General features: G+C 45.5%; 1 protein-coding gene across 2 annotated transcripts; it reads left to right on the forward strand.

The window, feature by feature from the left end:
* Positions 1-3,250: 3,250 nt before the first annotated feature.
* Positions 3,251-12,819, forward strand: ODC1 (ornithine decarboxylase 1). Of its 2 annotated transcripts, none has more exons than XM_065055921.1 (12): positions 3,251-3,442; positions 6,132-6,240; positions 6,414-6,560; positions 6,731-6,904; positions 7,075-7,247; positions 7,540-7,674; positions 7,830-7,911; positions 8,242-8,325; positions 9,594-9,756; positions 9,837-9,949; positions 10,213-10,427; positions 12,333-12,819. In XM_065055921.1, the coding sequence occupies exons 3-12, from the start codon at positions 6,459-6,461 to the stop codon at positions 12,472-12,474; spliced, it is 1,383 nt and encodes a 460-aa protein (XP_064911993.1). In that variant the 5' UTR covers positions 3,251-3,442; positions 6,132-6,240; positions 6,414-6,458; the 3' UTR covers positions 12,475-12,819. The 2 variants fall into 2 exon arrangements, with proteins under 2 accessions (XP_064911993.1, XP_064911994.1); XM_065055922.1 differs by lacking the exon at positions 3,251-3,442 and adding an exon at positions 3,624-3,746.
* The last annotated feature ends 862 nt before the right edge of the window (positions 12,820-13,681 follow it).

Raw genomic sequence — 13,681 nt, forward strand, 5'->3', positions numbered from 1 at the left:
AACAAACTGAAAGGTGGTGAGGAATTGCTGCCCCAAGAGAGGGGCAGCCCCACATGAGTCCCCCATGTATATGCCCCACACCTTGCAGCCTGCAGGGGATGTCCACCTCACACAGGCCCATGGCACAGCACACCCCAATCTGAATTTCGCTCTCTGCAGACCTGGATATATCACTGAATCTCAGAGGGAAAGCAAGCACCTGCAAAATGTCAAATGTTACCTCAGTTTCCTCCAGCTGCTGTGGTGGTGCTGGCTGGGGATAGAGTGGATGCTTGGCTCCAGCTCCTCCCAAATTTGGGGGTTTCCAATAGCTGGGTGACTCATCACTCAGCAGGACCAGGGACCACCAGGTTGCTGCTGCTACAACATGCTGTGGGGCTGTCAGAGAGTCCTCTCCATCCCCTTTCCATGGGCTGTGCTTGAAAAGAAAGCGAGAAGGGGAAACATCAGGAAGATGTGGCCACACTTTCCTGCCAACAAATGCTTTTCCAGTGCCCTCTTCTGGAAAATGTTTTTGGCCCGCACAGCTGCTTCATGTAAGGTAGTTTTGAGACTGGTGGTGACTTGCAAGGAGCTGCATGAGCATCTCCCCACTCATCAGACCCAGGATCTGCTCTTCTCCTGTCACCCGTAGACCTGTGCAGCTCCACATGCCCTTCAGAGCAGCTTGGCTGGACACTCAGGGCACTAGCCAGAAAATGGGTAGTGAAGGATGAGCCTCCTTGCTCTCACCTGATGTGCCTGGAGGCTGTCCGTGGCTGTCCTCTAGCAGAGACACCCACGGCCAGACCCCTTCCCTCCCTCTACTAAGGCACCTCCCATAAACCCTGTGCCCCTCACAGCCAGCCATTGCCACCAGCAGCAATAAAGGAGCCTCCAGAGACAAAAATTGGGAGAGGGATAAAATATTTTGGTAATCCCATCCTTTTGAGAACCTGATATAACATCACTATTAATCATCCACAGTTAATGAATGCGTCAGTTCCTCAGCTAATTGTACCTTAGAGTGTTTCTACTGCACCTTTTTGCTCTGAGTCTAGCCCATCTCTGCCTTCACTCTCTGGGCTCAGGTATGACTACATGTCATCTCACATGATGATGCCAGGTCCCACCAGCAGCTGCCCTTCCACATCAGCCAAGGCCAGCCAGCCTGGACTCTGGTGGGGATGGAGCCATGGGCCCAAGTCCCACCCCAGCTGGAGGGTGGAAGGGGAGAGGTGGGATGACGGCCAGTACCAGGGATGCTGTGGAGGGATGGGGCCAAGTGTTGGCCACCATCTCTAGACTGGCCTTGGCTCCCAATTTGTCTGCCAGCTCAGGGAGCAGCTGGGCTTCTGCAGTGGTGGCACAGCCTTTCACTTCTCTCTCCAGACACTTTTCCAACAGCTAAATTGCCTCTGCTGCCCATGAACCCAAATCTAGATGCTTACGAGCCCTGTTATTTGCTCTGTTAACTGTGAGGGGAGGTGGTGTGAATCTCCTCTGGGTTTTTGATGAGTTTTCTTGGCACAGGCAGCACTCGTGCAGTGACAGAAATAGCTGTTGAGGGAAGGTAGTGCCCCAGGGACCAGCTGATGTGAATGGTACACGCTGGGACAGTTTTCCCCACTGCCTGTTTGCTGTGATTTAGAAAACCTTCCCCAATTCATGCCTACACGTGTGGCTGCATACACACACTAAATATATTTTTCAAAAAAAATTTTAGGAGCTATTGTTCATTCTTTCATTTAATTATTTTAACCAAAGTCAGCTCTGTCCCCAGACATTTCTTTTGGCTGTGGCCCAACTGGCCTTTTGTTTCTTATCTGCCCAATCTTGGTGTTTTCCTTTATTTTACTCCTTCAAGGGATTGTTGTGCAGCCGCAGCCTTGGCTCCACCTCATCCCCGCCAACCCAGCTCCAGCAGCCAGAGGGCTAGAGGGGGAACAGTGGGAGAGACAGGAGGATGAGTCTTCTGAGGCTGGTGAGTGCAGCATTTTTGGTACCCTGATGAAAGGATCCTGCTCAGCAGAGGTCAGAGTTCCCCATCACCTTTCCCCAAGCAGGGCCCAGGGTTTCTCGCAGGGCGTGGTACTCATCCACCAGCTCTGCAGGACAGAGGCCAGCCAAATGTCTCTGCTTTTGGAAAGCCGTGGCCCTCCATTATTTCCTCATTAAAATAGCCACTGATGACTTGAACACGGGGAGCAGAAGTGCCGGGAGCTCCATCCTGCAGCATGGGCTGCAGAAAAGTTTCCTGCCTTTCTTACAAACGCTCCAGAGCTGGAAGGGTATAAAAAACCCCTTTTCAGCATGGCAAGGGCAGCCTCATCCTTCCGTGCTCCTACGTACAGTGACAGGACAGGGACTCAGTCCCTGTGGGGTTGCATCTACCATGGGGGTAGGACTCCAGCTTTTTAAAGAGATGGGCAGAAAGTGCTCGTCCCAGCTGGGGTAGAAATAATTGTTCCAGGGCTAAAACAGAAGAGGGTTACAAGAAGCATGGAATTTATACCTGCTTACAACTTCCCCGCAAGCTCGTTTTTTAAACAAGACAGCACACAGGGAGACAAAATAACCTTAGAGCAGAAACAGATATCAAAGCAAAAGTAAACATGATGATCAGTGTTATGAAAGGCGTTTTGGAGAACCACCTGGGCAGGCAGGGATTGAGTCAGGGGCAGCACCGCTGTGAGCAGGAGCCAGTGCCGATGCGTGAACCACAGGGGCTGTAAGTGCCGCGCAAACGGGATGGCTTCAACGCCTGTGCCACCCTAAGTGTCACCCCACCGATGTTACAAGCATGATGCTCTGGGTCCGCCGGCTTAGAGTTTCCTTTCTCCGGGATTTTCCAAAAGCACCGCTTGCAGCCCGGTCCCCCCAGCCCCCTGCATCCCGCTGCCACGTTGAGAGGACGCGCAAAGGTACTGTACTGGGGCCGGGGCGGCGAGCTCCGTGCACCTGCTGGCAGCGGGCAGGGCTGGCACCGCGCACATCACCCGTGGGGGACCCCGGGACAGCGGACCCGGGGCGGGCGGTGCCGCCGCAGTCCCTGCGCGCTCAGCGCTCAGCGGGCAGGGGGCGGGGAGGTGGAGCGGGTAGGGGGCGGGGAGGCGGGGCGAACGGGGGTGGGCGTGGCGCGCCCTGCGCGTGTTCGCCGCCCACGTCACAATAGCGGCTGGCCAGAGGCCCGGCCCGGTCCCAGCCGATCGCGGCTGGTTTGAGCTGGTGCGTTGCCATAGCGACGCCGGCTGCCCTATATATAGGAGCGCCGCGGCGGTGGCGAAGCTTTGTCAGCCGCGGCGCCCCGCTCGCTCCGCCAGCCCCGCTCCTCCTCAGGCGGCAGGGCGCCTCCCGCACAGCTCCTCTCACCGCGCCCGGCTCGCAGGAGGAGGAGGCGGCTCGGAGCGAGGGGATCAGCCGCCGCCGAGGCTTGACCGCAGCTCTGGCCCCGCTGCCCGAGGTGAGGTGCGGTGCGGTGCGGTGAGGGGAGGAGCGGAGCGGAGCGGTGAGGCGAGCGGCGGGCGCGGCCGGGCCGCGGAGGGCACACGGCGGGAAGGGTCGGGGCGCGCGGCGGGGCAGGCGCGCGGCGGAAGCCGGCCGGCGCGGGGCCACGTGTCTGCGGGGCCGCTGCCAAACGGGCCGGGCTGCGCGCCGGCTCTGCCGCCGGGCACGGGGCCTCCCTCCCGCCTTCCTTCCTTCCCTCCGCGCCCGGGGAATCCCCGGCCCCAGCGGGGAGAAAGCAGGCTCCGAGCGGCTGCGAACAGGTCAGGCCGCCTTGCCTGGGGACGTGTTGGCGGCGTGTCCCGGGAGTGGGGGTGGGGGCGGCTCCGCTGGGCTGTTTCCGGGGTGGGAAGAGGCAGGTGCGTGGCAGGAACACGGCTTGGGGCGCCCTGGCTCGCCCTTATGCCGGGTGCGGAGCGACTCCTCACAGCACTCCTGTGGGGTCCCGGCCTGAGGCGGGAGCGCTTTCCTGCGGGGCGCAACTCCCACGGGGGTCTGGGGGTAGGGGGCCCACTCTGCAAGGTGAGCTGGGCTTTAGTAAGGTGGCCCCCAGGGCAAACTGAAACGCCTCCTCGAGAAGCCCCAGGCTGGAGAGCTCGGTGCTCCGCTCCCCGGGCAGGCAGCGCAGCCCCAGCTGGGGCGGGTCGCTCAACCCGAAGCCATATGGATTTACAGAGAGAAAGGCCGTCAGCGAGAGCAGGGCAGCCCGGCGATTCCTTCCTGGTAGCAGCCGGCAGCGATCTGCTAACTCTAGGGTCAGGAGCGCCCCGGGCGCCCTTTCTCGCCGCAGCGTTGGTATTTGAGTACGGAGCCTGCAGGCGTGACTCAGCTCTGTCTAAATACAGCTGCTGAATAAGGGAATGTTCTGGAGAACAGCTCCTAAATGAGCACAAATTGTCTTTCTTCTGGGAAGCTGCAGAGTCTTTGCACGCAGTCCAAATAGAAGTACACACTGGGAGGCTACAGTTTGCATCTGCATGATGATGTGCTATCTGTATTCTGTGTAATTACACTGTAGCTAAAATTGGGCAGTAAGGTGGAGATGGAAAGCATGGAACAGCTTAACAAAGTCTGCTGTGACCAGTAAAAGTAATTCCTCTTTTTGAGGTTAACAGGAAAAGTGCTTTTCATGCAGAGGGGAGGATAAACTCAGTTCAACCTGATGGTCTTCACTTAACTACAGCCAGAAGTCCCTGAACTGCTTTCTGCAAAGCTGTAACATCTTATTGAAATCATCCTACAATAAGATGCAGGTTCTCTTTAGTAACAAACAGCTTCCTGAGAAGTGTTTAATTTGCTATTTCTTAAGGCCCTTTCAAAGAGGCTTTTAAGAGGAGACTTTAATCCAGCTTATGGGAGAATTAACACTGCATGTGAATGAGAGCAGGGGGAGAATGAGACACTGTGGATTGTTGGGTTTTATTTCATTAGACCTAAGGCTTAATCTAGTTTGAATCTCCAATCTGGTTTGTCTCTGATAAGTGAGAATTGATCAAAAGATGTGGAGTAGTTGCTGACACTGGTAGTTCAGGTGCCGTTTATTCCTGAGGGCTCAGTTGAACGTTGCATAATCACTGACTTTACAAAGTCATTCAGTATATGAAGTCTAATGAATTGTAGTATACACAGTGTATGAAATGAATGATTCTGTTGGTATTAGAACATCATTAGTCTGCAACAGCTATAAAACAGTTTACTTTTCTTATGGTTTGTAGCCAGTCTTTTTGAAATTGAGGGAACAATGATGTAACTAAAGATTAGTGAATAACTTAGAGTTTGCATAATCTTCAGTCTGAATCTGTATGACTAGATTGAGTGTTTAAAAAAAAAATGCTGAGACAAGGCAGAGGGCTGGACTTGGTTACATGAAACCATATCTTTCCTATGAGTCACTTGCAATGTGAGGTCTTTAAAAGGTAGCATACACTTCTGCTTGAATTAATAGTTTAATGGAGGAGGCTGTCATTCTCTGTTTGGACTACCCAGTACAATGGTGACCGATGCACTTTGCCATGGATTTAATGGATCCTGGATGTCAGAGTTCTTTTGCTCTTTAGTTCTCGTTCTTGAGAAACTTTATACTGGACTGGTAGTAGATTTGTGTTAACAATGAAGATTTGTTAAGGACTACTGTAAAATCCTCTTATAAAGCATTAATTGGGATCACTGTTAATACTCTGTGCAAATCACTCTCCTGGTGTCTGTCACTCCTGACAGGTGAGGTTTTCGTGTAGCCTGGAGGTCATGGGTAGAACAGGGAAGCTCTAACCACCAGCAGAACAACTTAGGCAAGCCCTGATCTCATGGCTGGTTTATGCATGGTCTGAACTACAGTAACAATCCAAGTATTAACTGGCTTTGACGTAGTGGGAGTTGTTACTACTCAGAAGTCAGTAACATCCTCAGATTCTGTCTGTAGTAAATTGTAATCCCTTTTCCCAAGAACTGGCAAACTACAGTAGTGCTTAAGAATTGCTTAAAAAAATAAGTGGTCAGTATGTTGATACTGGTGCTAGCTGTAATATTGTCAGCTCCGATGTAGAGGTGAAGGAAAAGACAGTGGACACTTCCAGGGACTTAGACTAATAATATCTGACAGTACTTAATTGATTTTTTTATTTATTTTTTTTTTTTTATTCTTTGAATAGGTTTAGTGCATCATACAGTTGCTGAACAGAGGAAAACTTTCCTTCAAGCCACCAAGATCATTTTGTAGAGTGCCTCCTTGGTTCTGATTAAATCTGATCTGTCATCTATGTAAGTTCCTAATCTGCTGCTGTTAGAGATAACTGTAGAAGTCGTATAATTTTAAATTAGATGACTGTGACGTAGTGGTCATGTAATGACTGTATGAATTTAAGTGAAGCAGTGAATATAAACCATATGGATTCAAATGAAGTAATGAATGTGGGTTTCTTCTTCATCAACAGTTGGTACTTAAAATCTCTTCACATAAACCGGAAACCTTGGAAATCATGAGTAGCTTCAGTGATGAAGAATTTGAATTCACCTTCCTTGATGAAGGCTTTACTGCCAAGGATATCCTCGACCAAAAAATAAATGAAGTGTCATCTTCTGTAAGTATGACAGGAAAATCATTGCATGTTGCGAATGCTACAAATTTATAAACCAATGGAACAAGTTGTCTTTGCAGATTTTCTGCAAGGCAAACTCCTCCTCAAAGGCTGACCTCTAGGCTCATCCTGTTATCTGTTGTTTGTAACTTTAAGATGTGTGTTTGCTCTAGGATGATAAAGATGCCTTCTATGTTGCTGACCTCGGGGATATTGTAAAGAAGCACTTGCGGTGGCATAAAGCTCTCCCTCGGGTGACCCCCTTCTATGCTGTAAAATGTAATGACAGTAAAGCCATACTGAAGACACTTGCTGTTCTTGGTGCAGGTTTTGATTGTGCCAGTAAGGTAAGATCTTAACTGTGTTCTGATCTGTGCCATTAGTATATGTTCAGCTTTACAAAATGTGTTCATACAAAATTAAGCATAACCAAGCGGTGTCTTTTGTTGTGCTGATCAGTCTGATCATCCATCTAGAAATAGCTTTCACAAGTGTAATCTGTTCTTTCTTTCTTCAGACGGAAATACAGCTGGTACAGAGCATTGATGTACCTCCTGAGCGAATAATATATGCAAATCCCTGCAAACAAGTATCTCAAATCAAACATGCTGCCAGCAGTGGTGTACAGATGATGACATTTGATAGTGAAGTAGAACTAATGAAAGTTGCAAGGGCCCATCCAAAAGCCAAGTAAGTTATGCTATTTGTTCTGTAATTCTTGCTTGGGTTCCTAAATTACAGAATCATCTGCTGTTATCTGAAACTTGTTCTTCATGAGTTAAGATGGGCTGCAAAATAATGAGAAAATAGACCTGGTTTTAGCCAATAAAATCTAATCCCGTGTAGCTTACTGGCACATTAGGAAGAGACAGATGAGAAAGCTTGTATGTTTAGGCTCAGCCTCATTCTAAGGTCATACCTGCCTGATAATGATGTCTTTTATACTGGAACTTAAACCATTATATTTCTTTCCTATTCCTAGGTTAGTCTTACGCATTACAACTGATGACTCCAAAGCAGTTTGTCGTTTGAGTGTTAAATTTGGAGCTACGCTTAAGACTAGCAGGCTTCTTCTGGAGCGTGCGAAAGAACTTGACCTTGCCATTGTTGGAGTTAGGTGAGTTGGCAATATAAATGTTGCTTCTTGAAGTGGTCTACCTGACAGTAGAGATAGCTTTGCATATTGTTACTTGAGTTTTGTATAAACTGCTTGACTAATAGCAGTTTATAGTGGGGACAAATAGCAACTGATATTTTGTATCTCTTTTGTAGTTTCCATGTTGGAAGTGGATGTACAGACCCAGAGACCTTTGTTCAAGCCATTTCTGATGCCCGCTGTGTGTTTGATATGGGAGTAAGTCTAGTTTTGCTTTCTCTGGAACTACTGCTGAACTGTTGTGGCAAAACTGAATCAAGTGAAAAATGGTTAAGAGGTTAACAGAAAGCTAAGTCGCTAGTTTCATGTTGGAAGTTTTGAGGTCATGGTGGTTTACTTTGACCAGTTCTGCAAAAATCATCTACAGATGCGCTAAAATCAGCAGCTTAAACTCAAGTGACTATTACTTGAACACAATGAGTTAGCTCTGTTCCAAGTATTAATGAAATGACTTTACATTGCTTTTTAAGCTAAAACGATAAACTAAGAACTCCTTTCCTGACAGCATTGTCCTAAATCTTATTTTAGGCTGAACTTGGCTTCAGTATGTACCTGCTTGATATTGGTGGTGGCTTCCCTGGCTCTGAAGATGTCAAGCTTAAGTTTGAGGAGGTATTGTTTTGCTTTGCAAAGAACTCTCGGGTTGTTGTCTTTTTGAATGTTGATCTGGATTAAAAAAAATCTGACTTCTATATTGGTATGCAGACACACTTGCAAGAATTTGCTTGTCCAGAAATTGAATTCAGAGAAAAAGAGGGGAATTAGCTTGAAAACTGAAAATTGGGTGAACCCACTAGATACATAGCTAAATGACTTCATAAACATGCAGAGGTACCAAATTTGTAAAGCAGGTTGGATTCTTACTGGCAGAGACTTCTCTCAGTTAATGCTGTACTTCAGACCATTTGGATGGGGAATCCTCTCAAAAAGGGCAAAAAGGTAGTCCTGAACCCATACTGTCTTTCTGGGTGGCAGCAGACTAGGTCGGTTTCTGATTTGGTTTAGAACTAGCTTTCAGATCATTTTTAATTGATCAGTGTTCTCCAGTCTGCTTTCATACAGAAATCCTTCTGCTTTCAGAGCAGTGGCTGGGTATTAGCAGGACTTCCACTTGCAGCGGTGTTGTCAGAGCACCTGCTAGTCTAAAATTGTTTGAAATTATGTTATATATTTACACAAGGAGACAGCAAATAAGCTACATAAAGTGAATTTTCTGCTGCTAGTGTGAGCCAATGTTGCATCACTTGTAATACCTCTTAATGAAGACTGGCTTCTCCTAGTGTAATATTGACTTACATGAAGCATGAAGAGCGGATGATGTTGTCGTTGGCCTCCATAGCATAATACAGTCATGTGGTTGGAGGCAGCTTTGTAATCACAGGGAACTTCAGAACTTGTAAAAAAAACCTCTCCATGGTCGCAACTGAATTTCAAAGGCAATGACAAAGCCTTCTGTGTTAAGATCCTGTGAGATTACTTCTTTAGGATGCAGTAGGGTGGGGGATATTGCATGATAGCAGAACTACAAGTGGACTGGAAATTAAAGTTGAAGTGTGGGGACTTGCAGGTCATTAATGCTGGTTTAATGAGTCTAGGAAGGGTGATATCCTGTAGACTCAAAAATGAGCTGTTTACTTGCAGCTTAAAAAATTTAAGTGACCAATGTCTGCTTTTGTTGTTATGTGCAAACTTAATCCCAAATAAAATTTTGAGTAGGAAAAAAGCAAAACTAATCGTTAGAGATTACAATATGCAAATAGTTATTACACACTTGACCAGTGTATCATCATGAGCATGAAAATCTGACTTCATCTGAGACCTCTAAAACAGCACCTGAGTAACTGCTGAAGTACTAATATTGGCAACTGATTCTTCCCTAGATCACAAGTGTGATCAACCCAGCACTGGATAAATACTTCCCTTTGGATTCTGGAATAAAGATTATTGCAGAGCCAGGAAGATACTATGTTGCATCAGCATTCACCCTGGCAGTCAACATCATTGCAAAAAAAATTGTCTTAAAGGAGCAATCAGCTTCTGATGGTATGTAAATCTAGACATAATCTTAATTATAGGCAAGTTCTTTCCAAGCATTCTCTTACTGGTATCTCAACTTCTTCCAGATGAAGATGATGCAAATGACAAAACTCTTATGTACTATGTGAATGATGGAGTCTATGGATCATTCAACTGCATCTTGTATGATCATGCGCATGTTAAACCAGTTCTGCAAAAGGTATGCTTGTTCAGAAGTATCACATACTAGTTGGGTATCATGGATGGATGTAGGGCAATCCTTGTCACAGCAGCCTTTACTTGGTTCACTGCTCCCTTCATGTTGCCAGAATTCAGCATTTGATTTATGAAGCATGCAGTGGAATTAATTCAAAGCCAAGGGTGGAGATGAGGTGGAATGTTTTACTAATTATGATATTACAATATTATTTCTGGAAGCTCTTTTTTATCGTTGAGCTAATTATACTCTGCTCTCCTCCTTAGCGGTCTAAACCAGATGACAGCTGCTATTCCTGCAGCATATGGGGACCAACATGTGATGGCCTGGATCGTATTGTGGAGCGTTTTAATATGCCAGAGTTGCAAGTTGGTGACTGGATCCTGTTTGAAAACATGGGTGCCTATACTGTTGCAGCAGCTTCTACTTTCAATGGATTCCAGAGGCCAACAATACACTATGTGATATCAAGACCTGCATGGTTAGTAATAAAGTGTCTTGATCCATCAGTGTTTTTGATACAGGTGACTGTAGGGCAATAGCTCATGTCAGTTGACTGCCTCTTAACAAAGAGGGCCATGGTGCTGTTTCTCTTGGAAGACTTCCTTGTGCTGCAGGAAAAGGCCTCTGAAGGTTTTTGCCATGTGCTTAGAACAATCCTAGCACTACTGATTACTCTTTTTTTTCTGAGGTACTCACTTCCAGGAGAGGCCCTTTTAAAGGCGTAATGTTAGGAGTCTTTTAATTAAGCCTGGCTTCTGGCTGGTGTTTTTCACTGTTGCATGACATATAGAATCATTACAGATTCTTGACAGTTATCTTCTGTGACCAGTAATTAGACCAGTCAATCGCAGTTCTAATAGTATGCTGTCTTCCAAATTGACAGCTTGCTAAATCCTAACTGCAGGAAATAGGCACACTCAACAGTGCTGCTTCACAGCATGATCTGTTTTTTTGAGAGCTTTTCCTTAGTTTAGGTTGAGCTCTGGCTCATTGTTTAGTGCAGAGTGTCAGATCTCCAATGAGAAGTTATTAAACAAGTAAGCAAAGAGAACAGGACTACCTCGAGTGTGAGGATGCTGTGAAAGTGCACCTCGAACAGCAGTTTAGAATAACCTGGGTGCTCTTCTGTGCGTGACATGTTAACAGATTTCATTTTCTTTAAAAGTGGGGTTTTCTGTAAGAGGAAGCACTTATGTCTGTATTGAAGTCTGCCTGCTAAACTGATGGAGAGTGTTTGAGCAGCAGTATTGCTATTGAGTTACTTTCAAATTTACTGAAAATGCTTAAGTTCAGGGGCATTCCTGCTGTAGAAGAGGAAGCTTCCCCCATTCTATAAGCAACATCTGTAAGCAAGTCTAGTATTGTTTCTTTCCTTTATGAAGCCTCCTGTGAGTTTAAGTGTTCTTCAAACCAAGTGAAGCTTTTAGACTTCCTGTAAAACTCCAAACTTGTGTCTAATTGAACTAAAAAAGGCTTTTATGTATGTAATCTACATATGTAAAGGTGTGAAACTAAATTTATAGCTAGATAACTGAAGATAAGGGACAAGATGACTACATATGTTTAACTAAAAGCTAGTAGTATATGGGGAGCCATGTAGTAGCACAACTTTTTGCTTTGCATGTAGTATAGGATAACCAAGTCCAAAAACTCAGTCAACTGAAGTTCTTCTGAGCTTATCTTTCAGTGCAACTCCTGAGTATGGAAGGAGTTACGTGGTTTTCACTGGTCAGCTCACTTACATCCCTGGTCTGTCATCCATACTTCACTTAATTCAAGTTACCCAGGAACGTGAGGGTGTGGGATAAGGGATAGTCAGTGACATAGGTCTGAAATTCTGAACTAATGACCACTAAGTCATTAAGTCTTTATGGTGTATGGTATAGAGATGTAGCTCCAGTTACACAGGTGCATCTTTGCAGACCTAGATCCTCCCCAGAAATGATGAAACCAGCTTGGTATTGGCACTTGCTCTAAAGCCTAGCCAGCCACAAGTGACCTGCCATAGATTCTGCGTTGATATGTTTTTTTTTTTGTTGTTTTGGTTTTGGTTTTTTGTTTTGTTTAACCTCTAGTAATGTTGTTTGGATTGTGGAGGTTGTGGAGTCTCCTATTCTGGAGACATTCAAAACCTGCCTGGACACCTTCCTGTGTAACCTCATCTCAGTGTTCCTGCTCTGGCAGGGGGATTGGACTAGATGATCTTTCGAGGTCCCTTCCAATACCTAGCATCCTATGATTCTGTGCATTCTATGATGAGTAAAGAATTGATTTTGTGCACCCTGGCAGTAAAAAATAAGAAGTACTTTGCTTGGCTTCTTTTGTCACATTGTAGTGAAATACTCTTTTGACTGTTGCTTGCTTTTTTCTTTTCCCTTTCCAGGCAACTGATGCAGGAGATTAAGCAGCGAGGGTTCCTGGCTGAAGTGGAGGAGCAGGATGTTGCTAGTCTGCCACTCTCTTGTGCCTGGGAAAGCGGAATTGAGTATCCAGCAACTTGCGCTTCAGCTAGTATTAATGTATAGGTAATACAGAATAATTAACTGCAAGATTAGTCATTGAATTTTGGGCATTTGGGGGACCATTAACTTAATTCTTGCTAGAATTTTTAAGTGTTTTGGTTGTTTTTTTTAAAGTTTAGGTTTAGTATAAATGCAACAAAAATGACTAGGAGATGGGTCACAATTATTGGTGTTCCTATGGAAACTATTTGAATATTGTTTTATATGGATTTTTATTCACTTTTCATGTATGCTACTAAAGACTGACCCTCAACTGTCAAACAAGTATTTGTAGCTTGTGTATGGCAGAATGGGCTAAGCTTAGCGTTTTGTGACCTCCCTGTTTTAAAATAAAGTATATTGAAATAACTGGTCATGTGTTTGGTTAATCTGTAGAAAATTAATCTGTCATGGGTGGCTCTTACAACATCTATGAAGGCAGACCAGGTTCTGCAACCCCAGAGCTTATTTATTAATAACACAGTTGCCATCTCCTCCCCTAGCCTTGCCCTCCCAACTTGCTGAAGCAAAAGAACCTGTTGATAGGCAGGGAAACTAAACTGTGTCTTTTAAAAACATATTATTAGAAAAAGCTTGGCTATCAACAAGATGAATATTGTGCCAGTTCTTGTAGAGTCATATTTGCCTTTCAGTATTGAACATTGGTTTAACGCAGTCACACTGTTAAATGCCATGCAGTTTTTATTCATTTTGGTTTGTAACTGCTGTGGCAAGGACTGGCTATTTAACCACACAGTCACTAATGAGAGAATACAGCACATGGCTGCTGCTGCTGAGCTGCCCATTGTGTGCATGGAGATTAAAGTACATAATGAGGAAATTTAAGAACCTGAACCTGTGTGGCAGACTAGCAAGTGACAACTACTCTCTGACCCTTTTACCTGGAGCTTTAGTATAAAATGGATGATAAGAGATGGGACTCAACATTCTTTGTGTATGCAACACAATTCAAAGCTCTTATTTAATGTTATGAAAATACATGCTACTCTGTTAAACTGACTTTGGATTAAACATGATGCCACTAGGTAGTAAATACTAAGAGCTAATACAGGGTGTGTTAATGGTAAAATCAGTGAGTTTGGTTACTGGAGTTGAGGATACTGACTTGTACTTAACCTGAGGCTAGTTTGTTACCACTTCTGTTGCACTAAAATTGCACAAAGTTTCCGCGACACTTACCAGTTCCAGATCAGGATCTGTTCAATCAGGC

Source organism: Columba livia, chromosome 3 (assembly GCF_036013475.1).
Source record: "Columba livia isolate bColLiv1 breed racing homer chromosome 3, bColLiv1.pat.W.v2, whole genome shotgun sequence".
In the NCBI taxonomy this organism is placed as follows: Eukaryota; Metazoa; Chordata; class Aves; order Columbiformes; family Columbidae; genus Columba; species Columba livia.

Excerpts from the sequence above, each read along its gene's own strand:
- ODC1 (XM_065055921.1), top strand. The coding sequence starts at position 6,459 with ATGAGTAGCTTCAGTGATGAAGAATTTGAATTCACCTTCCTTGATGAA. Across the intron at positions 6,561-6,730 it reads TAAATGAAGTGTCATCTTCT|GATGATAAAGATGCCTTCTA; the intron begins GTAAGTATGACA and ends TGTTTGCTCTAG. Across the intron at positions 9,950-10,212 it reads TTAAACCAGTTCTGCAAAAG|CGGTCTAAACCAGATGACAG; the intron begins GTATGCTTGTTC and ends TCTCCTCCTTAG.